At 41.9% G+C, this 26,795-nt stretch overlaps 4 protein-coding genes across 5 annotated transcripts in view; 2 read left to right on the top strand and 2 right to left on the bottom strand.

Annotated features, from left to right (window-relative positions):
* Positions 1–12,320, top strand: part of itsn2a (intersectin 2a) — a 39,738-nt gene extending 27,418 nt beyond the window's left edge. Inside the window, exons 21-39 of one of the 2 annotated variants that reach the window (XM_071479011.1) lie at positions 854–1,080; positions 1,179–1,219; positions 1,361–1,527; positions 1,830–1,863; positions 1,983–2,104; positions 3,242–3,338; positions 4,453–4,644; positions 4,884–4,925; positions 7,618–7,739; positions 7,869–7,975; positions 8,354–8,537; positions 8,693–8,791; positions 8,907–9,074; positions 9,266–9,478; positions 9,718–9,839; positions 9,930–10,012; positions 10,868–10,951; positions 11,072–11,245; positions 11,571–12,320. In XM_071479011.1, coding sequence (XP_071335112.1) covers positions 854–1,080; positions 1,179–1,219; positions 1,361–1,527; positions 1,830–1,863; positions 1,983–2,104; positions 3,242–3,338; positions 4,453–4,644; positions 4,884–4,925; positions 7,618–7,739; positions 7,869–7,975; positions 8,354–8,537; positions 8,693–8,791; positions 8,907–9,074; positions 9,266–9,478; positions 9,718–9,839; positions 9,930–10,012; positions 10,868–10,951; positions 11,072–11,245; positions 11,571–11,722 — 2,430 coding nt within the window. In that variant the 3' untranslated portion in view covers positions 11,723–12,320. The remainder of the gene's footprint in view (positions 1–853; positions 1,081–1,178; positions 1,220–1,360; positions 1,528–1,829; positions 1,864–1,982; positions 2,105–3,241; positions 3,339–4,452; positions 4,645–4,883; positions 4,926–7,617; positions 7,740–7,868; positions 7,976–8,353; positions 8,538–8,692; positions 8,792–8,906; positions 9,075–9,265; positions 9,479–9,717; positions 9,840–9,929; positions 10,013–10,867; positions 10,952–11,071; positions 11,246–11,570) is intronic. The other variant, XM_071479012.1, reaches the window with a different exon arrangement.
* A 12-nt stretch (positions 12,321–12,332) lies between these two features.
* Positions 12,333–16,006, bottom strand: fam228a (family with sequence similarity 228 member A). Its single transcript, XM_071479018.1, has 9 exons — positions 15,872–16,006; positions 15,587–15,669; positions 14,399–14,581; positions 14,248–14,325; positions 13,868–14,062; positions 13,669–13,749; positions 13,466–13,553; positions 12,754–12,925; positions 12,333–12,596 (listed from the first exon to the last, which is right to left on the bottom strand). The coding sequence occupies exons 2-9, from the start codon at positions 15,665–15,667 to the stop codon at positions 12,470–12,472; spliced, it is 1,005 nt and encodes a 334-aa protein (XP_071335119.1). The 5' UTR covers positions 15,668–15,669; positions 15,872–16,006; the 3' UTR covers positions 12,333–12,469.
* Positions 16,007–16,520: 514 nt separating this feature from the next.
* LOC139621996 (uncharacterized) lies at positions 16,521–18,142 on the top strand. The gene is made up of 2 exons (XM_071479019.1): positions 16,521–16,762; positions 17,486–18,142. The coding sequence occupies exons 1-2, from the start codon at positions 16,573–16,575 to the stop codon at positions 18,001–18,003; spliced, it is 708 nt and encodes a 235-aa protein (XP_071335120.1). The 5' UTR covers positions 16,521–16,572; the 3' UTR covers positions 18,004–18,142.
* Positions 18,143–18,297: 155 nt separating this feature from the next.
* On the bottom strand, positions 18,298–26,789 carry gnpat2 (glyceronephosphate O-acyltransferase 2). Its single transcript, XM_071479017.1, has 16 exons — positions 26,639–26,789; positions 25,630–25,830; positions 25,357–25,533; positions 24,207–24,336; positions 23,956–24,083; positions 23,751–23,826; positions 23,077–23,228; positions 22,636–22,766; positions 21,936–22,177; positions 20,955–21,212; positions 20,781–20,860; positions 20,402–20,542; positions 19,520–19,619; positions 19,330–19,423; positions 19,135–19,196; positions 18,298–18,996 (listed from the first exon to the last, which is right to left on the bottom strand). Exons 1-16 carry the CDS (start codon positions 26,648–26,650, stop codon positions 18,944–18,946), a joined length of 2,037 nt encoding a protein of 678 aa, XP_071335118.1. The 5' UTR covers positions 26,651–26,789; the 3' UTR covers positions 18,298–18,943.
* Between the last annotated feature and the right edge of the window lie 6 nt (positions 26,790–26,795).

Here is a 26,795-nt window from a genome sequence, read left to right as displayed (position 1 = left end):
CATTAATGGGCAACAAGGGAGTCTAAAGTCACAGTAGACTTGCTAACAATACAATATGTTAATGTGTTGCAGGTATAATGAAGTTTACCATCTTAGTTTAGTGTGTTAGAAAGCTAAAATTAGCACTAAACACTAAACAAAGTATTGGATATAGTAAAAGGTTTTGAGGTTAAAAAAGTAAAAAAGATATCCCGGTAGTAGTTGAGATCTTTCAGTCTGAACTGAGGTGGTCAACCGAAAGATCACGCGGCTAGCCTGGTTAAGATGTCATTAGATTTTTGATTTGATTTACATACATCCCGTTTATCATTTCACATCGGCTGTCAGAAAATGACCGTGAAAAATGCCATGAGTTTTAAGGAATACCTGGAGTCTGCCTACTGGTTTAAAAGTCGGCAGTTGGCTTGTACTCTGCTATTTTTTGACACTGATTCCTGACCCTAGCTGGGTTTCCTGTAAGTGTAGACATGTCTGCCTTCATAGTATATCTGGGCTATAAACTTTGGCGGCCAAGAACTAGGTCTGGCTGGGGTACACACACTGCTGCAGACACGAACACAAACACTTCAACAGCAGCATGGCTGTGTATTTATAGTCCCTGTCCACTGGGAGTTTCTCTCTCTCTCTCTCTGCGGTCACACAGACATTTACAGATCTCTGTCTCCCAGTAGATAACATCAGTGTTAGTAGGTCTGGCATTGGTAGGTTACATCTCATGGTCTAAAAGAGTCAGGTGAAGTTACAGCCATGTTGCCCCTGCGATATTCTAAGTTCATCTATATAGAATTTATTCAGTGAATTGTTCAGTTGTAGCTGATGCTGCTCTTGCTGCTCCTCTAATCTCACTCCTCAGTCCTCGGCGTCTCTGTTGGCTCGTGCCGTCTCCTCGTGGTCAGCCACCTCAGAAACTCACCTCAACCTCTCCTCCGGTGATGTCATCACTGTGCTGCTGAGCTTCTCACAGGGTGACATCATCAACGTGCTGCAGCAGAGGGACGAGTGGTGGTTGGGACAGCTCAACGGGACGCAGGGGTGGTTCCCAAAAAGCTATGTCACTTTGGAGACAGGTGGCAATGCCGAGTACGAATACACACCTGAGAACAGACACACACATCTCCTTGATGTAAAATTGTATTTGAATGTAATACTTCACTGACTGTGTATTGTTCCCATTGTAGTGTGGATGCATTTGATACAACTGACTCTGCTCAGCTAGAGGGTAAGTTTAGTTTAGTCTCTACTGTGTGTTTGATCATAATGAACTCTGTGAAAAGTTATTTTACAGCTGCCTCAGTGACAACTTCACTCACACACTAACTCATACGTCTGACTTATGTTCCTTATATTTAATCCTAACCAGAGTATGTGGCCTTGTACACGTATGAAAGCCCAGAGGTGGGGGACCTGACGTTTGTTGAGGGGGATGTTGTCATGGTGACAGAGAGAGAGGGAGAGTGGTGGCGAGGATGTATCGGGGACCAGACAGGGGTGTTCCCCTCCAACTATGTCCGACCTGTTGAGCCAGAGGTGAGTCAAGTGGTGTTAATAAGTTAAAAAAAAGTATATTTCTGACATTCAATAATATTTGTTATAATAAGAGACTCATTAATTATTAAGTATTTCTTTGTTTAATTATTTTATATTAGACAAAGCTGCAAAGATTGGTCAGCTAATTGACTGCATGATAATGTTCTGGATTTTTTTGTTAGTAAAACAAAATGAACATTTTGGAAAACTGTGATGAGCGTTTGCTGTTATTTGATGTTCTGTTCTACAAAACAGTTAATCAGATGTTAAAAATGGGCTTTACCACCACTTCGCTAATTTAGGTATCGAGACCTGGAGCTCCAGCCAAGAAACCTGGTGAGAATAAGCACATGCGCCTCATACACATGCACAACGTCTGAATCTGCTGATCAGCTGTGATTCTCCCCACATCCACATGATCTAAATCCATCGTTGGCTCTCTGTTTGGTTACCAGAGATCGCCCAGGCAGTCACCACCACTGTCACCCCGACGACGCATCAGCTGCATCTGTCTCCAGGGCAACTGATTGTGGTCCTGGCCAAGAACTCCACTGGCTGGTGGCTTGGGGAACTGCAGGTAAGTCACTGAAACCCTGGGGGCTCTAGAGTAATTACAGCATTTTCATAAGAAGCAAGAATAAAAGAATAATGTTGGCTGCTAAAGCTTTAACATTTCAGTAACAAAGTTTTTGCCTTCGCTCTAAGACTAAGGTCAACTGCGTCTTGCGAAACTGTATGGTTAATCATCATACAGTACTTCTCTTAAATCCACACCCATTTTCAGACAGAAATACAAATGATGAATTATGTGAAAAAAATTATGTGATTCTTTACCAAGAAATTGTCATGAAAATTTTTTTTTGCCATTAGACCTGAAACTACGAGCTGATTAATCAATTAGACGTTTGGCAGAAAATCCATCTGACATTTAATATCTTTACAGACCAAATGATTTCTTTAATTTAATTAATAAAGTATTATTTCTGTTTGAAGCCATAGTTGGTAGTTCACCTGTTTAGGTCAATTATATCATATGTATGAGCTAGAAGTCAGTAGAAAGTAAAAGCATGTCAGTGAAGAAGTTAATCACAGCTGATACTGTCGATGTGTTTGTATCTGCTGACTTGTCAGATCAATGAGGACCTGGTGAGAGGTGAACAGGAGGTTACAGGAGTAATAACAGGGTTGTCCATAGGTCATGTGTTCGCAGCAGGGAGAGGTCAATTCTTACAGCGTGTTTTGTGCTGAGGATGCAGCTGAGGCTCTGGTAACAGCTCTTCCTGAATGTGCAGTAATGAGAGAGTTGAGCCAAGTTAGCAGCAAGGGGTGAACAGTTCAGACAAGACAGTCAGAATATAAACAGCTTTGTTCAGTGACACCACAGTTTTGTCAAATTGTACATTGCCCTCAGTAATGACTATGCTAAGTTAAATTTTTATGAGGGTTTTTCAAGTGGGATGAGATGATGAACAGCAATCCTTTCATCATTCCACAGACTCGAGGCTAAACTTTAGGTGGATCTATGAAGGCTGTGACATAAAATTCCTCTAAAGATCCATCATGGTGCAATATAAATAGTACACTGCACTGCTGATTTTTGGAGGTTCAGCACGGCGCCCAACAAAATCAATTCATCAATTCATCTCTCGATCTTAGAATTCAGACGTGAACTGGCAGGTGATTGATTTACTCTCACAGGCTCTTCTCCCTTCAGGCTCGGGGTAAGAAGCGGCAGAGAGGCTGGTTTCATTCCTCTCAAGTCAAACTTCTGGGTCCCTCCAGCAGCAAGTCCTCTCCCTCTCCTCTGCCAGGTGATGGCTGACACTCTCTGTACGCGATGTCCTGTTTGTGATGAGCAAGCCCCATCCGTCCAGTTTGTTTCCATATTCTTTATTCGCTGGTTTACTGTGATACATTACAGAGGGAAAATTCAGTCACATTCATCATTCTAGGCTAAAATTGACCTGACAACATTACCAATACCTGTGGTTGTGATTCCATGTCCTTGATTTTTAAATTACGTAATGTCATGAAATATGAATTCATGCATGAAAGAAGTGAGGTGCAAATGCTATTAAATCAGTGTAATTCCGTGTATCTGTAAATAATTAACTTGTGGGTTGAGTGAACAAATATAAGTAGGCCAACTTCCTAACAAAATTCGAGTGTGGTTGTTGGCATTTTGTGAATTTAACAGTTGAACAGCATTGTTGGTGGCTTTACTAATATCCAATTACTATATATATATATATATATATATACACACATAAAAACTCTTGGAATTTTCAATTAATTGATGAATTTGTTGAAGATTCAGTTCTGACTACACTGATATTTTCTATTGATCAATACTCACTTCTTAAAGTCCCTTAAAAACATCTTAAGTGTCTCCTAATAAAATAAAATATTCATGGATAAACACAAACCAGTGTAACTCTAAGGTCTAAAAAAAGGTTTAAAAAAAAAAGAAAAAGCTTTTTATTATTTATTACCTCCACCAAGGAAGGTATATTTTCACACATGTCTGTTTGTTTGCCAGCAGGATTATTCAGAAAATAACAAACCAATTTTCACCAAACTTGGTAAAGGGATGGGGTCTGGTCCAGGGTGGAACCTGTTAAATTTTGGGTGGATCCAGGAAGTTTTTATCACGTTCCTTACCATTGCGAGATATTGCAACTTTTTTTTGGTCAGGAAGAAATATCTGGATCTTGATGTAAAAAATCAGACACATTTATGGTGTTGACATCTATGAGTTTGTGCAGTTTGGTGCAGACCCAGATTTACATTTCTCATGTGAAATAACCAAAAACTTCATCACTCATAGTAAAAAAAAAAAAAAAAAAAAAAGTCAAAAATAAATAAGTCAAAAAATAAAATTTCAGGCCCTTCAATAACACACCTTTTTGGCCCTTGATCCCTCAGTGTGCCAAGTTATCGCAATGTATGACTACGCTGCTGCCAATCGGGATGAACTGAGCTTCTCCAAGGGTCAGCTGATCAACATCCTGGACAAGACAAACCCTGATTGGTGGAAGGGAGAAACCAATGGGGTCACAGGCCTGCTGCCCACCAATTATGTCAAGATGACAACAGAATCCGACCCCAGCCAGCAATGTGAGTAAACCTCGGGTTTTGTTCTCTGCCTCAACCTTCTCTCAGAGGGACACTGCTTTTCTGTCATACCATTTGAGAGAAAATCAATAATTCACACATTCAGTTAGAATTATTGTGGGAGTGCTGTTGGTGGAGAGAATAAGACCAAATGGAAACTGATCAAACATGTTTATCAGCTGTAGAAACAAACTTCTCTCTTACTGCTGAAAAATCTCATTGGTTGACTTGGCTCACTCCAGGTACAGTAGAGTCGTCCATGTCAGAGCATGGAGAGACTGACGGTAAGCTTAAAATAGTTGTGCCACTGAGGGATCACTGGTGAACATAAACCCATTGCACTTAAAAGGCTTAATCCTCTACATATTAGTGTGATACATATTGAAATGGGCGGCGTCTCAATTAACAAGAATAAAGTTAAAAAAAATGTTAAATTTCCAATTTAAGCAAACAAAATGGATCAGGCCTTTTAAGTTTCCTAAACTGACTGCACCAAGAGTTTAAAATCATTTAAAGGAACAGTTTGACATTTTGGGAATTGCCAAGATTTAGATAAGAAGATTGATACCACTCTCAGGGCTCTGTCTTAAAGCTACAGCGAGCAGCTGGTTAGCTTAGCTTAGCATAAAGAGTGGAAGCAGAGGCAAAGCATTAGCCTGAAGGTAAAAAGTAAAATAAACATCTGAGAAAAGAACAACAAAATGTAACAAGGCTAGCAAGTTAACTGCCATATAACCACCCCCCAGCTGTAGCTGCATATTTAACATACCAATATTTTAGTGGTATCAATCTTCTCATCTAACTCTCAGCAAGAAAGTGAACAGATGTATTCCCCTAAATGGCAAACTATTTGTTTAAACAAACCTCACCAACTAATCACGGGATCAACAAAACAGAACAACCATTGATGTGTTTCAAATTAAACTGGCACATTTTTTCCTAATCAGTCTCATTTCTGGAAATTAAAGCTTCATTTTCACGGGGAAACACAATGCATTGGTCCACTATACATGCTACTGTATTTACATTACAATGATCACTGCACTGGACGGGTGTGATTCCACTATACACTGTTCATTTACGCATAGCTGGTCGGAAAATAAAAAAAAAAAAAAAAAAAAAAAAGCCCCTTTTGAAGCAGGTTTGTGTTTGAATTAGTATTCATAGCTTGCATGTTCCCCTCCCAGCAGCGGATCACTGTTAATAAGAGTGAACACGATGGACGTTTAATTAGTGTGAATTTGTTAAAGCCACAGACACAAAACGCAATGAAATTTGAAATCTAATGAACATGTTCTGACTTACAAACACTCTTGTACACGCTTCGTTACAGAAATAAAATGTAAGAAATTATCATCATGCTCCAGCTGATATGACAAGCAATAACATTTACATTTCCAGAAATGCATTATTAATGCACCTGCATGTAAGAGTCCAGCATTAATATTAAAACTATATTAATGTCTGCTGTCTCTCCGTCTCTCCTTCATCTCACTCATCTCCCCCTTCCCGCTCCTCCACTTCATCTCTGTTTTTTTCTTTCCTCTGTAGGACAGTAATGCTGGCTTTCCTCTCTCCTCCTCCTCCTCTACCTCCTCCTCCTCCTCCTCTTCCTCCTCTTCCTCACCCCTTCTGTTTGAGCCAATCCGAATTGCCCTGTCGCAACAGGAAGCCCAGCCGCCAGCAAGAACAGCCCAGCTCTGCGCTTTCTATCTCACTCGTTTAGGACTGTGGTGTTCTGTGCTCCTCTGTTTTTTGATCCCTTTTTTTTTTTCTTTTTTCTTTTTTAATTAATTTTGCTTCTTTTACCTGCTCTTCTTTAAATTTCCTCGTGTCTTTTCCTATTAGGCATTAATTTCTCACCCTTACCCCCCTCGCTCTCTCCTCTCCTGTGTTTCCCTTGATGTTTCTTTAATTAACTGATTAACAAAGGGAGCGAGGCAGAGGCAGCTAGACATGAGCTATGGAGTCTTTTGTCCCTCCGATACAATAGCATGGAAAGTGTAGTTTTGCTAAAGATGAATGGAAATATGAATCATAAGAGTTTGGTTACACAGTATAATGAAAATAATATGTAAATGGCATCAGACTGAAGTCATTTAGTTTTCTAAACTGAGGCTATAAATCAGTATGAAAGAGTTTTTTAACAGGGTCGCTCATTCTTGCACTAACAACATCAAACCTTGTTAAAATGGACCAATGTGAAGACTCACTGTTGCTTAAATCACCAGTAACCTTGATTGCTGCTTGCTAACACATTGCTTGAATCAAAACTGATTGTGTTAATATTATCACCTCTAATGCACTCTTCCATTTATTAATGCTTCCAAGTATTTAACATTGAGACTCATGTTGTACTGAACTGTGATATCACCAGCAAAAAAAAAAACAAAAAACAAACAGATATTAGCATACCACCTGTTAAAAATAGATTCAGAGAAAACAACACCACACTGCTGACATTTACATCCAACTTTTGCCAAGTTTGAACCTCAAAGACTTGAACTACCAGCTAAGTCTTCCACTGCTCTCTCACTCAAACATTAGCTACTTTATTCATTTACACCTATGCAATCATTTGGAGTGAGCGCTTCACCGTGAAAGGTGCTTCATTTTTCGTTGATCCAGAGTCATCGGTAGCAGCGTTGTTAGCGTGAGCATTGCCTGGTATGTTCCTTAAGTTTATGTACTGCAAGTACAATGTGCCTCACTCTTGTTCGTGCATTAAATGTAAATAAAATAGCATAGAGCTGATAATAAAGGCAGATTTTAACATGCTGATGTGTGTAGTGTTTTTTACAAGAGTGCTTACACGGTTTTCTCCATGGTAGTGATTGACAGAAAAGTGTTTGTATGTATGTTTGCCTTGCACATGCTGCTGGTGTGTTTGTGCATGCATGCATGTCTGCCTGCATGTATGTTCGTTTGCATGGGCATGTGTGTGTGTGTGTGTGTGTGTGTGTGCGCGCACTATAGGGTGTGCCGACCTGATGACGCTGGACACCATGACCCCTCAGGAGAGGAAGAGACAGGGTTATATCCATGAGCTCATCCAGACTGAAGAGACTTATGTGGAGGACCTGGAGCTGGTACTGGAGGTACAGACACACACCCTCAAACATTCTGGCACATTTAGAAATTGTCAGCTTTTTTCTGGAATTTGAGGCACTGATCTTGTGTCTCTTTGTTTCTGTCTGTACTTGTTTGTGTATGTTTATGTATCTCAGGTTTTCTACAAGCCCATGTCTGAGTCAGGGCGTCTAACAGAAGCTGAGATGGCTGTGATCTTTGTTAACTGGAGGGAGCTGATTATGTGTAACACCAAACTGCTCAAGTAGGTATTACACACACACACACACACACACACACACACACACACACACACACACACACCACCACCTTTAACCATTCTGTTTAATGTTTTTTATCTTTTCTGCTTCCTGCAACTGTGAAGTCTGCACACTGAAAAAAACAGATTTACTTTTTGATCTATTCACATTATTTTAGACAGTTCAGTGAGTACACACACACACACACACACACACACACACACACACACACACACACACACACACACACACACACACAGTGTCTACATGAGCTGGAAATCAGAGCTGCAAGACTTGACACTTCCATGCCTGGCTTACTGCCGTGCCTGAAGATGTAACAAAAATCTTTTAAGTGTTTCACATCATCATCATCTGTGTCCCAGGGCCCTGCGTGTCCGGAAAAAGACAGGAGGAGACAACATGCCAGTTCAGCTGATAGGAGACCTGTTGGCGACGGAGCTCGCGCACATGCAGCCCTACATCCGCTTCTGCTCCTGCCAGCTCAACGCCGCTGCCCTGCTGCAGAGCAAAACCCACAACCAGCCCGACTTTAAAGATTTCCTCAAGGTATGAATGAAGTTGTTGATCTTGTGGAATCATGAAATGGGACTGATGTTTAAAAAAAAAAAAAAAAAAAAAAAAAAAAGAGAGGGCTTACATGGCTCTGTGAGATGCAATAAAATATAAATCATCTCTCTCACCCTCTGCCTCCTCTTGAGCAGAAGATCGCCACTAACTACCGCTGTAAAGGAATGCCACTGTCCAGCTTCCTCCTCAAGCCCATGCAGAGGATCACACGCTACCCCCTACTTATCAAGAACGTACGTGGAAGATGCTCTCTGTTTGTCTAATTACAATACTCCCCACCTACCACTTTTTCGTTGTCTGAATCCATGTCTCTCTTTATCTTTTTTCTTTCATCTTCCTGTTGTTCAGATCCTGGAGCACACCCCAGATGGCCACGCAGACCGCGGACCCCTGAGAGAAGCTCTTGACCGAGCTGAGGAGCTGTGCTCTCAGGTCAACGAGGGGGTCAGGGAGAAGGAGAACTCAGACAGGCTGGAGTGGATACAGAGCCACGTGCAGTGTGAGGGACCCATAGAGGTAAACACACTCAGATATGATACGTTTGTTTTTCAGTTATACAGAAATTCATGTCGTCTGTCACCAAACCAAATGCACACATACAGTAGAAAAACCAGAGAGCAATTTTCACTAATTCACTTTATTGTACTTGCTTCCTTCCCCACGTCTCACCTCCGTCATGCTTTACTGTCTCCCCGTCTCTCTTTCAGCACTTGGTCTTCAATTCACTGACTAACTGCCTCGGGCCTCGCAAGCTGCTCCACAGTGGTCGGCTGTACAAAACCAAAAGCAGCAGGGAGCTGTGGGCTTTCCTCTTCAATGATTTCCTCCTCCTCACACACAGCGCCAAACCCTTCTCCTCCTCAGGACCTGACAAGCTATTCAGCCCCAAGACCAACATCCAGCTGAAGATGTACAAAACAGTAAGCGAGAGGACAAAGGAAAGGAAAGACAAAGGGATATAATATGAATACCTTCATGGTGTTTAAGGACTACTTGTGTTGTTTTAATTATTTATAGGTAACATCTGCTTGTAACACATTGAAATGTTTCACTTCTTTTCCATTTCATTATTGATTATCTAAACATTATCCCTCACTGTTTTCCTTTTCTGGACATCAGTCTGTATGTCATTCATTCATTGGTTTATTTTCTTCTCCAGCCACTATTTCTAAATGAGGTTTTGGTGAAAATGCCTCCCGACCCATCCAGTGACGAACCACTCTTCCACGTGTCACACATCGATCGCGTCTACACACTCAAAACGGAGACCTTGAACGAGAGGTACACGTGCACACATGGGCATCTGCGCAAATCTCAGCAAAGAGCCAATTTTTCGTGTCTGGAGTTTTCACAAGTTTACTGTTTTGCCAGGACAACATGGGTCCAGAAAATCAAGGCAGCATCTGAACATTTCATAGAAACCGAGAAGAAAAAGAGAGAGAAGGCTTACCAAGGTAAACAGTCACTTTTCAACTAGGTGAAGCTACTGAGTGGACCGTGTGTGTGTGTGTGTGTGTGTGTGTGTGTGTGTGAGATTTTTCAGCATTGTTTACAGTGTCCTGACACAGCAGTTCTCTCTCTCTATTAGTAGGAGTAACAAAAGCTTGAAATGCAGTGAAACAGGATATATGGGCATCCTGTCCACATCCACAACTAAATTGTATTACTCTGAATGCAGCCTTAATAACATGAATATTAAAATAAATATGAATATCTAAATATCCCAGTTGTTGATACAACTAATTTTACTGTTTTACAACTAAAAGAGGCGAAATATAAAGAATCAAATATGTTTATTCTAGTGTAAATACCCTATAATAATTTTCAGTGTGGCATCAGGGCAACCATTATATGCAAGTAGAATAAGCAATTTTCAGTTTTCAATATTCCACCCATTTCAAATTTTAGAACAAAATACAAAGTAAAAGGCTAAATGTGTATATTAGACACATTTAACTTTTTTTTTTTTTTTAAACATTTCTAATAGGAGGCAGAGTAATATGAAGGAGAACAGATGAGAGATAAGATTTAATCAACAATATCCACAAAGATCTTGTTTGTTTATGTGTATTTGTGTTCTCTATTATTACTATAGTCATGATGTTATTTTTTACTTGACTATGATGGGAACAAGTGAGCCTTGAAACAGGCAAATCATTTTCGTACAGTCCCTTACTCATAACAAAGATACTTTTTACCACCTGTATATGTATGTTGTCCTCACATTATTCACAAGATCTGTTGTTTCAACAGACAAAACCCTGTTGTGTCTTTCAGGCTTATGTGTAATGGTTCTGTGTTTGTTTTAGCACGTTCCCTGAAAACCAGCGGTATCGGCCGACTGCTGGTGACTGTCACTGAAGCTCAGGAGCTCAAGGCCTGTAAGCCCAATGGTGAGGCCCTGTGATGGGATACAAATGTTCAATGTTACATTTCTTCAAGACATACTAATACAGTATATATTACACAAGTAATGATTAGTCGATCTAAAAACCCTCATTATTTCTCTCCAGGTAAGAGTAACCCGTACTGTGAGCTGACCATGGGGGCTCAGTGCTACACCTCCCGGCCCATCAGCGACACTCTGAACCCTAAGTGGAACTTCAACTGCCAGTTCTTTATCAAAGACCTCTACCAGGACGTCCTGTGTATCACGGTGTTCGAGAAAGACCAGTTCTCACCAGATGGTCAGTGGATCAGACACATACACACACACACACACAACACAGAGATGCTCCCTCAGACAGAATGGCTTTTTGTATAAAGGGGACTCACATATTCACAATGACTGAATGACTGGATGCCAGGTTCTGACGACTGCTTTTGACTCGTTTTTTTGTGTACGCCACTGTCTCTTTTTTGGCGTTCTTTTTGACGTGACTGTGACTGTGTGTTGGGGCTGCTGCCTGGTAGAATAATTGTTATCAGATTTTTTAACTTTCAGATATTGAAAGCTGTGTGTAAACATTGTCTCAAAAGCACCTACTTAGCACTAGTTTTCTGCCTCACCAGATTTTATGGGTCGGACCGAAGTTCCTGTGGCAACTATCAAGAAAGAGATGGAGAGCAAAGGTGCTGCAAACCGTCGCCTACTACTACATGAAGTCCCTACTGGAGAAGTTTGGGTGAAACTAGATCTACAGCTGTATGAGCCAAGCAAATGAGGACAACACACAGCCAGACACTCCCTCAGACACAGTCATTCATTTTATAGTAATGAAGAGAAAACATTTTTTCTAAACAGAAACAGCCTAAAAGTTCCTGTTTGTAGCAGTGCAAATGATGCCATGAAAAGCTCATGTTCTGCTCTGAGCTTCCCGTAGCCGTTTCAGTGACCTCAAACAGAAAGCGAAGGAGAGTTGGCTGAAAATGTAGAGTGACAAACTGGTGAAATGTCCTCAGAAGTAGTAATTTATTGTGGAAAAGGGAATGCTTGCTAGAAACAAATCAACAAAAACATGAACAGAATTGCCAATACTTTAATGAACATGCCTTAAAATGTAACCAGGTAGTTTTCCTAAATGGTTAAGAAATGCAATATTTTTGTATAATATATACAAATTTGTATACAGTAAGATGTCACTCTTAATGCGGGAATAGCGCCTGTCCAACATGTGTTGACACACCCTGTTATACATTCACCCTGCCCTTTGTTGCACACCACTGTACAATGTAATGTCAAAGGTTACCCCTGTGGTGTAACCAAGTATGCCATTAAATCCTGGAAATGGCATGAATAAAAGGTACATACAGTAAACATTATTCTTTGTTGTGGCTGACTGTTTCACGACTTTCTCAACACGCTCTTGGTTTCCCAGAGCCCTGCACACAAACACCTTCAAGTATGGTAGCAGGGGAAAACTGTGAGGTAGTTAGGAGCGAATAGAGGTGAAGACTTTGTGTTACAGATTTTATTTGGATGTAGGAAAGGACTGAAGTTGCTGTAAACTTCCACATGTGGAGAAACAGCAGCTGGTCTGACGGCACCTTCCGTCTGGTGTGGTAGTTGCCCTTATGTGGTACGGTATCGTATCAAGCCTGGATGAGACACATTTGCACGACGTTACTTCTCACACACGACTTATTGCTGTGATTCTCAAGTGATGTTGAGATACAGCTGTATTGCACAGTCGTTGTGGATCGGATCTTATAGTGTTTATAGAAAATATTTATTCTCTTAATGTTGTATATGTACCTGCTCAACTTCCGTCCTTCAGTCTCATCAGCCAGTGGAGTTTTTCTGGGTGCAGAGGCTCGATAATTGGACGAGGCCTGTAGAGGTGTGCTGGCCTGAGGCGTCACGGGCTCGCTGACAGGACGATCACTCTGTGGTAGCTTCTCTGCTTGTCTCCTTGTGTATTTACATCCTGAAAGGCAACAGAAATCGGTGCATAATTTGAAGAGTGATTAAAAACCATCACAAATCTGTCTAAAGCTGTAAAACTAATTATGCTTTACAATGATTTGGGTTGACTGAAGCTGAAGTTACAAGTGACAGTAATGGGAAGAAAATAAATGCAGAACTACTGTTTAGTATTTAGCTAAGATGCTAAACTAATACAACAGTAGCACAAGTGGAGAATTGATTTAAACAGGAATATAGGTTTGGTAACATTAGCCACCATAAGTTATGGGTTAAACCAGACCAAGGAAGACAAACCCCCTGAGTGTATTGAGTTTAGCAAGGGTGCCTTTAAATACCTCTGAATACAACTTGAATACTTTGAATACATTTGGTATAGGAAGACTGTGTTATTACTTCTTTCAAAAGTAACATAGCCTCACTGTAATATCCCCAGATTCAAGAGAAAAAGCCAGTGCAGTTATCTCAGCTCAAACTCAAAGCAAGGCATTCATAAATGTCTTAAATCTCCTCTTTGTTTAAAAAAAGGAAAATTCCCAGATACCTGCTTCACAAGACCGTGCTGTTCGCTTTTCCCTCAGTCTTTGATGTAACTGAAGATGTAATGAGTCCGTCAAGTCAGCTGTATTGAGCTAGGGACAGAGTGGGGAATATATTGTCAGTAATAGACACATTTGAAATACGTGAATATGTCCAAAACTATTTTCTTTAATATATTGAGTGAAATATTTAAGTCACAGAAATTACCTTAAAGTAGTGTGGCTTTTTGATGTTGAGAAGAAAGGGATTGTACTCCTTTAGATCATAGGTTTCTAGAAACACAAAACCCTGACGATGACAGTCAGTAGTTAGAGTTAGTTAGTTCAATACATATCTCTTGTGCGGGATTTGCTTGTTTTTGTAGTCTTCGCCAAAGCACAAAATAAAGTCGGAGCTTCAGCATTACCTTGGTGTTGCAGTGACGGAGGTAGTGGCTGTACAAACTCTGGCGCCTCTTGGCCTCCAAAGGACTACAGCTGGACACATGTTCCTCCACTCTCATCTGGAGGGGAAACCATACACGCTCAGTCCAGCGCTTGTGCAGCAGCTCCCTCCTCCTCAGCTCTGCTACATCCCGTTGGCTCAGAAACCTCTCCAACTCCTCAATGAACAGACATTTCAGCCAGCATAGGAGTTACTGACAAAAAGATTAATATCTTTCCCTACTATTCAAAATCTTTTTCTTTGTAACACCATGAAGAGCAAGCCGTGGAAAAAGCTGAATCACGAATGTAAGCATATACAAAAATGGCAAAGATTGTGCTACAGAAACCAAAGGCCTCTTACCTTCACCAAACCATTTTCTGTGTCCAGCAAAGGTTTGATTATTTCTCTCGCCTGTTGATTTTCAGCCTCCATCTTTGCCTAAATTGCAACACATCCAGTAAGAAACATCCCCCTCTCTTTGCGTGTGCATGCTTGTGGATGGGTGCACTACCTGCAGTTGTCTGAGGGAGGTGCGAGAGCGCCAGTCCTGTTTGGTGCCCGGCTGCGGACCAGAGGGCAAGGACTCATCCCTATTCCTTGCTGTTACACCTTCACTGGTGCTTCTCGGCCTCACACTCTGTTGAGACGGCCACTTTCCGGTCCCTGTGATGTCCTTCACATCTGGCACGCACTCCTGAAACACCGGTAACTACTGTCATCCATAACTATGCAAAAACATGCTATAGTTACAGTCTACATCTTGTTTCATAGCAGTGGGTCTTGCCAACTGTGAATGCAAAAATGCTTGAAGACATAAACTGCAGAGCCACAAGCGAATTGTTGACTCCTTGGAAATCCCAGCTGGAGCTCACAGGCAGACCAGACACAATCATGTAGGTGAACAGAGGGTAACAGAAGCCAGTACAATAGGCACTGACAGCTCCTGTCACTACCTGGAAACATGAGCTGCTTCTCACTGTTTCGCAAACACGTATGGTAGGACACGTATGTGAGAGCACTATGGAGATTTTTTTTCTTTTGGCCGGACTTAGCAGGTTTGGCATCAGCATGAAGATGGCAGCTTCCTTCCCTCGCTCAGCTTTTTGTTTTGTTTGTCTGAAACAATAGTTCAACCTTAATTTAACGTGTATGTTCGTGGGCGTGGATGCTTTGTTCATCTGCATTTGTTGGTTTTTTTCATTTGCATTTCTTTCTGTTCTCCCCGAGAACGACAGTAGCTGCTATATGTGTCTGCCAATAACTTGAAACCTTTTTTTATTCATCCCTTGCTAAGACACTGAGATTCCAGCATCATGCATTCAGACACGCCACTGTACAGACAGGACGGGAAGGGAGGCAGCCATGCATTCAGGCGGGCATTGTAACCCCTGCCAAACTATCCAGGCTGGCAAAGGTACACAGCCTGTCTGACATTAAAAGGCTGGTGATAAATTATTAGGCAAGAGTTCACAGTTTCACTTTGTGAAAAGGCAACAGCAGTGTGCATTTCTATATATTAAACTATTCATTGCTAAAGGTTGATGAATTAGGCAGGGTATACTGACAAGAAGTCCATGTGCTGGGTGCGTGTGTGTGTGCGTGCATGATTTAAAAGATTGCATTTAGTGTACTAAATGATTTAAATATTTAGTTTTTAGTGGCACCTATAAATGTATTAGCAGACACACGTTTTCCTTACCTCTGATTTCAACAGGCTGACAGGAAAAGGTGTGTGGAAAGTGATCAAACCACTGGCAGTGTTTTTCTTCACAGGGCTCATCCCTGCATCAAGAGAAAAAATATAGCTGTGAGTCATCAGTGATGATAACATTACGTCCCAATAAACCTTAATCTATATGTGTATTAGCTCAAATATGAGGTGCTAAATAGGCTGCAAACTGTGGAAGAGTAATGCTGCATGAAGTTAAATGAAATCTAATCCACACAGTGCCTTTAATTTAGGGGCAGTGTCCCGGTTTCTTACCTTTGTTGACTTGAGGACGTTTGGGTCGAAAGTTCCCGGAGGAAAAAAAATGGGTCGAAATGAACCCAAACTGCCTTTGGTTTAGGGTCAGAAGCTCATCACGTTTCAAACAGCGACTGCTTGTTCCCCCCTCATTCAACAGAGGCAGTGTCCTGCAGAGAGGAGGAGACAGGAGAGGAGAGGAGGAGACGGGCCTCCTCCAGGTGTCCTGCCGTCTGGAGGTTTCCCGTCGCCATGACAACAGCACGCACACAAGCGGGCTGAGACGAGGACGCGCAGCAGAGACGCGTGCACGTAAACCCTACGTAGCGTACAACATTTACTTCAAAGTTTGACAAATGAAATCTAATACGCGATATATCTTGGGACGAGTGCATATTTAATGATTGCAAATTTTTTTTTTTTTTTTTTTTTTGGCACATTTTCACCTGGTACATACACAACTTCCACATCTCTCTTTCTTTTCTTTTTTTTTTAAATTTCTTAATTATTCTCCATTACATGAACATTTGGTGTTTTAAATGTGAACCTAAAAAGGTTTTGTGAGTCCATGTCTGCGGAGCCCCCTCAGGCCTGAGGAGCTGCCGCTGTAAGCTGCAGTGGGTCACTGAGTTGTGCTCGGCCCGACTTAATGCGCCCGTCCACACCTGAGGTGCGCTTTCAAGGTGTTCCTCTGCCGCGCTCACCGACACCTGCGGAGAATGCGACTGCTTAATGTTTGGGTATTAGCTGCGCGAAGGCAGGGCAGGGCTTGGCCAGATCATAACTCGGGATTTTCACAGCTTTCTTTCTTTCCGTCGCCGGGTCCAGGACAGGGGGGAGACTACATGGATTGGTGCACTTGGTTGGCAGCGTGTATTGCCCTGCTCTGGATTTTCTGCTTTATAGACGGTAAGAGGAAAAATGGCGTGGAAAATGTACAAGCTTTAAAGGGACTACATGGCGGAACCAGCTTTCATAAATTTACAGCATTAAAAAAAAAAAAAGACTCTTTATCTCCTCGCTTAAAGTGTAAACTGGGCTTTACGCTGCGTTTTTCTGGGTAGAGACACAGATGATCTTTCCTTTCAGTTTTGCTAAAAATTACTTTTCAGTTGCCCAAAACTTATGGGCGGATGCATCGCGCACTGGGACATCCTGGAACAGGAAATAATGCCATTATTCTTACTTAGCGCATGTCACTCACTGAAACACTTAGTAGTTATTTTGTGTGTAGTGGTGCTACATCTTAAACTAAGGAGGCCTAAGTTAATACATGGCTCGCAAAAATCTTGGTTTTCTTTTTCTTTTAGACTTTCTTCTCTGGCGTGTTTTACTGTCACTGACAGTCCCACGACATCATTTTGACGAAGTGAAACTACACTAGAAAAACATATGATCTAAGACTAAAGCAGTTGAGAGATAATGGCCATTTTAACTGCAGATGGGTAGGAGCGCGTAATAGCGCGTAATAACGCGCAGCACCGCTCACCTTGCGTGCTCAGGCGACGCCACTGCCCACATGGCTGGTGAGGAGACTTTAATCCAGTGGCAGACGCTGTTTGTAATAGTTACTGACATTAGGCACGGTGTTAAATTAGACTCCAGCTGACCCTGTTACCCTCTTATCTCCAGGCAACGCCGTGCTTGAGCTGCGGCTGCTCTTCCATGCTCTGACCAAAGCGGCTTGTCACCTGTACCTGGCCCTGCTCCCGCTGCGCCGAGCCGTCACCCACTTCGTCGACTGCGGGAGATACCTTGTCAGCCATGCCCAGCAAACCCCCTCTCCCCACGGCTACCTGCACCAAGGCCAGTCCCTGGCCAGGAAAGGCACGCTGCACTTCCTGGAGGGGATGTGCGTGGTGTGTGAGACGGTGCCCAACCTGATGGGCGCAGCGCTCAGTGTGGGCGCCGCCTTCTGCCACATGCTGCAGGGAGGCTTCTACGTCCTGGCGGCGACGCTGCGCACCATCCAAATCAACCTGTTCTCCCAAATGAACGGCGAGAAGGAGAGGTGGGACAAAGAGCGGCACAGAGCCAAGGAGAGCGAGAAAAAGCTAAATTCTAAAGTGTTGGAATACATCTCGGTGTTTTGTCAAGACCCTGTCAGCGCTTTACGCATCAAGGTCGACGTGCCACCTGTGTATAGATAATCTTTGTCCTTGCAAAACAGTTTCCTGGTTAATTGGCACTTAAGAGGCCTTCTTCTAACTGCTGAGGGGTTACAGGCGCAGGCAGAGTGTTGTTTGGTTTGCAGAGACGACAGGAGGTTCAACTTTGACCTCTGGTGTTGCTGAGGGAATAGTACCAACAGAATCAGAGAAGAAATGTCATTTAAGTTTGGAAAAGATAAAGAATCTATGGTGCATTTTGTTACATTTGTTTTACATTTATTGAGATGTAAAGAAATTAAAATAAATGTCTCAAATGAAAACTCACACATTTGATTTTTGTTTGATTGTTGTGGTATTTAGACGTTTATTGCTGCATGAATGCACATACAATCAAGTGTCATAATTCAGTGTTTACTATCTAATTGGACTTATGTCAACAGGCACTTTTATTTAGTCATTCACTCTATCAGCCATGTCAATCTACAATAAATCTCGGACAGAAAGTTAAAAAAAATATTAACACAATGTGAGTTATTAAAATGAAGTTATAGTTCAGTATCACAACCCACAGGCATCACCAGTGATTTGGTCATATCTGGACGGACAGGAGGACACTCTTGTATTTTTATCTAAAAACTGTTTTCGTCAACAGCAAATCAGCAACACTGTCACCTTTGGGTCACCATGTCAGGTGTTTGTAGCTTTGTCTTAGCCCTGTCAGATCTGCGAGGGATGAGAGCGAGGACACAGAGAGGGGGAGGTAGTGGATGTTCAAGAGTGGAACGCAGCCAGGTTAAGTCTGGCATCCAGGATAAAGTATTCTGTCTGAGGGTTAAGGTGTAAGGTGCAGCAGGTCTGCATAAAGGCACTGAGGGAAGAGGATGAGGATGAAGACATGAAGAGGGAAAGGAGGAGGGGATCAAGTAGGGGTAAACAGGACTGTGGGCTGGTACTGAAGATGGCTGTGTTCCAGTGGAGACTAAAGTCTTGCGTCAGGCGTAGTCTGGAGCATCTGAGGAGGGATTTTCCCTGCTACAGTGAAAGAGGAGAAAGAAAAATTTGTATTAGTATTCTAAAGTAAGCAAGGTAAACAAGACCAAAATATTCATCTGCAAAACTGTAAGAGACAGATAACAACTACTTTATCGAAATCAAAATATCACTACTTACAAAGTATGTCTCCAATTTTTCTAACAGCTGCTTTGTTCACTTTGTATTCATTCGGCTCAGACCTGTGATGAGGAAACAAGATACAGAAAGTTCACATGCATTACTCTGGCATCAAAAATGCAAACAGCTTCTCAACCACCACAGAAAATGAGCTTAAAACCAAACAGATTTGCAGGGGCTAATCCCATTACTCACGCCCGCAACTTTGTCACAGCCTCCAGTCTTCGCAGAGCCGACAAAACGTTTTTTTGTGTGTCAGATGAAAGGGCTTCATAGGTGTGAAGCTCACCTGTAAAACACAGAGATAATCGAGCGCACTGATTTGCTGAGCTGGAGCGGCTGGAGGTGGTTCTGGAGGCCAGAGGTGCCACACTTTCTGTTTTACCTGAGAGGATGAGCTTTGTAGCAAACTCTCGGACAGCAGGTAGGAACTGTTTCTCTGTGAACACATGAACTCCTTCTTCAGAAAGGTACCTGAACATCACCTGGACATAAAAACACACCAGATCAAGCAGAAGAACCTAAACTTTCTTCTCCACTTCTCCACAGAGCTGAAAATGTACTGCTTTGTGTCTGCATCAGAATCTGATGCAAAGTATGATTTACGTTGGTTATTTCAGTTAGTCAGAAAACCGGTGTGACCAAACAACCTGAACAGTATTTTTCAGCGGCAGAGAGAGTGTCTCTAATGATATCAAAACCTCCAGCATTTACGATTTATTACACTACATTACAAATAACAGGCACCGGAATGGAAACATCTAATGTCAAAAAAAAAAAAAAGAGTTGTCACTAGGGCCGTTGCCATGTTTTTAGAAATCCAAATACTAAAATTATAAATCCCCAAATGTCCCACTGAGACATCAAGAAGACAGTATCTAGTTTTTTTTTTAATTGTTATTTAGATGTTTTATATTTTATTAATTCTGTTATAACAGATCTGTTAAAAAGAGAGTTGTGTAAAAACTACCAGATTAAAACATTTTTTCCAGGTAACTGTCTAGAAAACTATTTTGAAATAAAGTGTTACTGGTTTATTTTCCACCATAAATTCTGTTTTAAAGGCTGAATCATTTATTTACTCATATTTACCAGCGAGGTAATGTTCTACATTCAAAAATGATACGAAATTAAAAGTTTACAAAGAGAAATATGGACTCAGGAATGCAGAAATAAAATGTTCTTCACTTCACCCTTTCCCTGCCAAAGAATTTAATCTATGTGTACATCATGTTATCATGGTCGGAGAGGGCACAAGTCAAAGCACCTGATAGGAATCTATGAAGGGTTGTAGCAGTGCCTGCAGAAAGGAGAGCGTCTCCAGCCCTGTGTCTGAAAGTGTCACTTCCTGCTGACTGATGTGGACTGCTCCACATTTCTTCAGGAGGAAGCACGCCTCCTCAAAGTCCTGATTAATAGACAGACAGATCAGCAACATTATTTCTGGATTTAAAGTGAAGCAACAACTCAAGAAGCCATCACCCATAGCAAAAGTACACAGGTTCACTGGTTCACTAGATAACCTGGGGTTCTATTGTAGAGAAGTAGAGCTGTGAACTAAGATTTCACACGTTATTTAAGAAGACAATAATCCTCTTAAAAAAGATGCTCGGAGGAAACTGGGCCTTGACAGATGAGGGTGTTACCTGAGAAAACTTGTCAGGGATGAAGATGAACTCGTAGGAGAAGAGCTCCTGTAGGAAGCAGAAGAAGGTGAAGAGCTTGTCTGTGAACACAAGAGTGGATCACAATGAAGCCAGAGCAAAACATACAGTGTATTCTTCCTTCAAGTGTGTTAGCTGAAAAAAAATAACCCTCACCTCTCCGTGTGCTCTTCGTGATGTGTATGGCCGTGGCGAGCAAGGCTGGACGCACAAAAATGTGCAGCGACTGATTCCTATAGGAGGCCAGCATCAGCACCGCCGCCGCTATCGTCATCACACCCTCCTCTGGGCTGATTGGATGCTTCCTCGCTGGCTCTCCATCCTGAACCAGGTAGACACGCCCAGCTTTATGATCAACTACAGAGCGATGAAGGGCCACAGCGGAGGACATCACGTCAGAGTCAGGGGCTTGTCCTGCTGAAAACAACCTCCATGTTATCTGTCTTTAATAATTTGGAGTTTCAGAGGGTCGGACTACATGTGTATGTGTGTTTATGTGCCTGCACACACCCAAGACCTGTAAAGTGAGACAGTTCAGTGGGGTCCTCTCAGGATAAGTTACTTAAAGTGCATTAATCCACTGAACATCTCCTAAGTGAATCTGAACGCTCGTGCCAACTCACATTCATCTAATCTGACTGATCTACCTCAGACCAGGCTGAAGGAGCCTCTAATGTCCTGAGGTGAGGCGCTGGAGAGAAAGCGCTCAGTTACTTTTCTCTGCAGTAACTTCATCTGTTCCACTTGACATGCAATATGCAAATGCCACCTACTGGTCATTCAAGGGAAGTGAAAGTAAAGACCTCATCTAAGGCCCAGTTTGAGGAGAGCTTAACCCTTATCCCAATCATGTGCTCAAGCTCGGTGCAGCTGCATTTGCACTAAATTAGTTAAAAGATATCATATAAATAAAAATGCATAAAACACTTTTGTTAAAGCTGTTAAAGCTTATCCTTCATTTTCTATGATTCAAGTATTCATCTATTTATTTAGAGTTTATATTTTGTTATTAATACAAACTGTATCCTTTGGAAATACATGAGAATATGTTTATGTTTTTGTTGTTGTTAAATCTTATTTCAAGAAATAAAAGATATTGCTGGAAAAACAAACAAAACGTTTTATCCTCTCACCCACCAGGCCAGTTCAGACGAGCCCTGTAGTCCAGCGCCAGCTTCCTGAGCCAGAGGGTTTTCTCTGTGAGCTGCTGCCACAGCAGACCCTCTTCTGTTAACACTGTGATAGGAGCCTGGAGCAACAGGCAGGCCATCAGAGACCACGGGCTGATCAGACAGCCCTCTTCTTGGACTCGTACCATCAGATGAGCCAGCCAACTCACGCAGGCCTGAGCCTCTGCTGTGGGCTTCTGAGGAAGGTCTCTGTGAACAGAAACAAAGGGAGAAAGGGAGAAGGGAGTGAGCAGGATGAAGGGAGTGATGCAGCCAAACAGACTATGCAGGCAGAAAAACAGATGATTACACAGCTGTAGCTACTACTGAGGACACTCCTTTAATAACATTTGTCAACATTTGGTGGGTTTATAACTATTTGAAAAGCATTCTACAATCATTATGAAAGGACTTTAGTACTGACAGGGATATAAAGTAACATTTACGGAAAATATAATTAAACACGTGCAGGAATGAATTTTTGCAGAATGTACAATTTTATGACTATACTTAATAAGTTGGTAAGTAGGTTGGTAGCTAATAGGGGACTTTGAACTCCTGACCTTTAGCATTTCTAAAATCCTGGCTTAAGCCCTGGATAATGAGTGTGGTGCGCATGCAGTAAACAGACTGAATATCCTGTACAGATTTGTAAAGGACTTTTTAACCTGGGTATGAGGTTGTATTGGCAGCGATTTATCTTGCCCTGACACAGCTGTCTGACCGACAGGGGACGGCCAAAGTTCACGTGCATGGTGCCATAATCTTCCCGAAGCACTTTGCTAGCCTTCAGCAGACCCTGCAGAGAAAGATTGAGGCTGGAAGTGGATCACAGGCAAGAAAAATCAGCTTTATTTATCTTCTGATAAGCAGTAATGGGGTCAAAAATCATATTGCTTGAAAATATAATAAATGGACAAGAAAGAAAATGACATGTTAGTAAGGATTCAGAACAGGCTAGAGTAATGAGGCACCCAGGTTCATCTGAACCCAATTAACCCTCACCATAAACAGTTTTACAGCTGAGTGAACGCTGGCCGGTGGTGAGGTGTCTTGGAATGAGCTGATTATTAATTATTGCTGAAGTGAGTAATGTGAGCGGGACGTACGGTGGTGCTTTCTTTGGGCTTGGGGACACCCAGTAACTCGTGGGCAAGCAACGACTCCTCCAGCACTCGGTCGTAGCTGATACTGACGGGCACCAGAGTGACGTCAAACACCTCACCTTTAAAGTAGGGCTCCAGCACCATGTGCATCATACCTGCAGACACATACAGATAGTGTAGAGTCGGGAGACACAAACAGATAGGGATATATATATATATATGCAGTACATACACCTATTAACAAATACAACCTGTGATGAAAATGGAAAGATGTCCCTGAATGAAAATAAGGAATTAAAATTTGATTAAATATTAAAATATATGAAATGAACTGATACTGCTGTAGCTGTGTGCATTTTACCATCACATTGTATTTGTCAGGTTTTCAAATAACTGGCCATGAATGCAGCTGTTCTCCCTTGCTGGCCATTACAGATAAACTATAGGAGTGCAGAAGACCCACAGGTGTGAAAAAATAAAACTTCTGATCAGCACACACTACTGCACAGCTGCAGAATATTTAAACTCCTATGGTATAAAATAACAAAACAGCCACTGACCAATAAAAGAACTCCGTAATCGGGTGTTGGAGACAGAAGGGCAACAGAAAAAAGAAACAGCAACAAAGACTTACTCTGGGACACACATGAACACTGTGTTAACATGTGGACACTCACCTAACTTAGGTGTCAGGGACTTCAGCGTGCGACTCCTCAACCCTTCAACATAAAACTCCATCGGAGCATGTCCTCTCTACAGAAGACATAAAAAAGTTGGAAGCAGCTGATGGCCAAACTTAGAGGAATACTGAAGCCATTTGTAAAAGGGGAACGGCAGTTTTAGAGTTTGGTACATCTGACAGAGCAGATTATCATGTCTTACCCTGACAATGGTTTTGACATATTCTGACAGCACTGCCCAGTATAGTTTGTCAGAGCCGATGGCACGTCGGATAAAGAAAGCTCCAGAGCGACGCAGTATCTCTCCTACCATCTTCATCCCTGCAAGAGCTTTAGAGTTGGAGAGAAGGAGAAATTAACAGAGGGAGAAGAAGAACTGACCGTATGATATATTGTAATATAAGCCCATATCATCTATGAGATTCTCTTGTTTTAATTCAAATAGATACTTGCGAATTCCTGCAGCAATAACGGGTACAGGGATGTCGTAGGTGAACAGGATGTAAGAGATAACTAAGAAGTCCACATAACTCCTATGATTGGGCATCAGGATCACAGGAGTCTCCTGAACGGCTTGTTGGAGCTGCAAGGACAGAAATAAAAGTTTTAGGGGAGAAAAAAAACAGAACTGCTGTTGCAGCATGATGGGATATTTGTTTCTGACACTTGTTGGAAAACAAACAAAAAAACAAACCAAAGCTAATTTAATACATGAATAAAAACATATGTGAAGCATCCTGAAGTTCAGTCCTTGCAATATTTCTCAAAACACTTGTTCCTTTGAAACAACACGCATTTAAATGTGCTGTAACATTTTATTGTTAAAATTAGCTTCTCAGTATTAGTAGCTGCCTATAGTTAAAGGAATAGTTTGTTTAAGTAGTTTGACTTCTTCTCAGTTATTTAGTGGGTGTTGTTTGCCTTTATTATAGCTGCAGTGAGAAAGAGACAGGAGAGTAGGGGAGAAAGAGAGCGGGGATCAGGCTAGCTGTTCCCTCCTGTTTACAGCCTTTGTGCTAAGCTAAGCTAACAAAGCAGGCTGTAGCAATCTTCTCATCTAACTCTCAGTTAAGACACAAATCAGCATTTTTCCTAAAGTTCCTTTAACAGGCCTCAAGACAAGTTGGTAATTATAATCTCAAATTCTTTTATATGTAAAAACATATTTTTAGTTGGAGCTAGGAAATCATAAATAAGCTTTAAACTATTGTGGAATAACATTTGTGCATCGTCTAAGAGCTTTGAAATTTTTTATTAGTTAACATCCCACTGTTAATTTTCTGATCTTAAAGGTTCAGTTCACCCAAATAAAAAAAAAACATATATACATTTTTTTTTGAGTATCACAAATAAATGTCAGAGGCAGATATATTACATGCAAATAAAACTGCAAATATGTCTCTGCATTCAGTAGCTAGATACCATAAGGGAGAAGAGCAAACATATAATGTTTTATGTTTTGGGTGGACTGACCCTTTAGGATCTACTTCACAGAAACCTACACAAACAGCTCAACAGTGACTTTGGAGCTGTACATTTAAATAATGAGTCCATATGTTTGCTGTTTTCATGTACACGATACTGATTGTTCCCTGGTCCTGACCGTGTTGAGGCCTTCCATGTTGACAAAGATGCTGGTGAAGAGCCTCTTGAACACCTTGGTGAGCGTGTAGCCCATCAGCCTGATAAACCCCAGCTGCAGGTTTTGAGACATTTCCTCCAAAATCCCACAAGCCTCCTCTCTCACCTCCTCCACCGATGACCCCGTTTCCATGGCAATCTGAAGAGGGATGCAGGGAGAAGACTGACTCCATGTTGATTAAGCTGCAGTGTGAAATTTCTTTGTTACATTTTGTTTTACACCACACAGTCCCACCTCTTTGGTCACATAGCATAGATACTGGGACTCCAGCACGGCTTTGTTGAGTTCAGCTGCTGAGCAGGGTGGGGCTCCCTGGTAGGGGTGGGGGTTAAAGGTCCTGAGGGCATAGCAAAGATCACTGCTGCGCCTCCTCTCCTCCAGTATATCCACAAACTCCTCCTCATCTTCCAGGCCTGCCCTGCCTGAATCCCTGAACTGGAGAAAGGAGCCGTGCTACTGTTAAAGTTAAGGCTGATGTTTGACACTTTTAATAAACAGACAGAGAACTGGATGGAATAGAAACATGGCTGATTTATGGTTCGTCTCACCCTTGTATGTGAGAGAAGAAAGAAAGAGGCTACCATTAGCAATCCAGAAGCACATAACACCTACATTTCAATTTCTAAAAGAACAAAAAAGTTTTAGGTTTAAAGGTCATCAGCAGAAAACCACCTGAAAAAAACAAAAACAAAATAAGAGCTTCAGACATGTAGATACAAGCTGACCTTTTGACACCAGTGTGATGTCAGTCACGATAGGGGATGAAGACATCTTGTGTCCTGCATTTAAACTTTTGAATTTAAAAATATTTACTTATTCATGGATTGTTGGTTATTTATTTATTTTATTTTTTTGGAGAGGGAGTAGAGGTAATTATAATTATTAAAAAAAAAAAAAAAAAAAAACACTGATTCATTATCTGCAGCTTCCTTGTTTTGCACTATGACCGCCTTAATGCCCGCCGGTGGCTATTAAGCAGCATCTACTTAGAAACATGAGTTAGAGCCGCTTACAGACCTGTTACAGCTAAACAAGACCCCGGCTTGGAGACTGAGAGCAGTGAACATGTGACCCGCTTGGCTCAGCCGGTCTCCTGATACTTTATCATTAATGGTCACTTTTTTTTTTAATGCGGAGAAGCTCATGCTTGGGAGGGAAGTTTCGAAAAAGCGGACCTAAGTGTCGCGACAGGTGCAGCGGATGAAAGCAAAGCCATGTCCGAGGAGGCTGGCGGGTCTCTTACCGTGTGCGTCATTGTTTCCCGGAACAAGCCCAGTCCTCGCAGACGCAGGCGGCCGTCCTCTGTTGACTTTCGCTTTGCTTGCGGGAAGTTTTCCTTCGGTGCACCCTGCGTAGAGGCGCAGCACCCCGGGGCCCGGGCCAATGGTGTCGCTCGGTTT

Source organism: Trachinotus anak, unplaced genomic scaffold (assembly GCF_046630095.1).
Source record: "Trachinotus anak isolate AG129_WGS33_773 ecotype Australia unplaced genomic scaffold, CSIRO_AGI_Tana_v1 ptg000005l, whole genome shotgun sequence".
NCBI classification, from domain to species: Eukaryota; Metazoa; Chordata; class Actinopteri; order Carangiformes; family Carangidae; genus Trachinotus; species Trachinotus anak.
The sequence above is the reverse complement of the archived record's forward strand: the minus strand, read 5'-3'. Positions and strand labels throughout refer to the sequence as shown.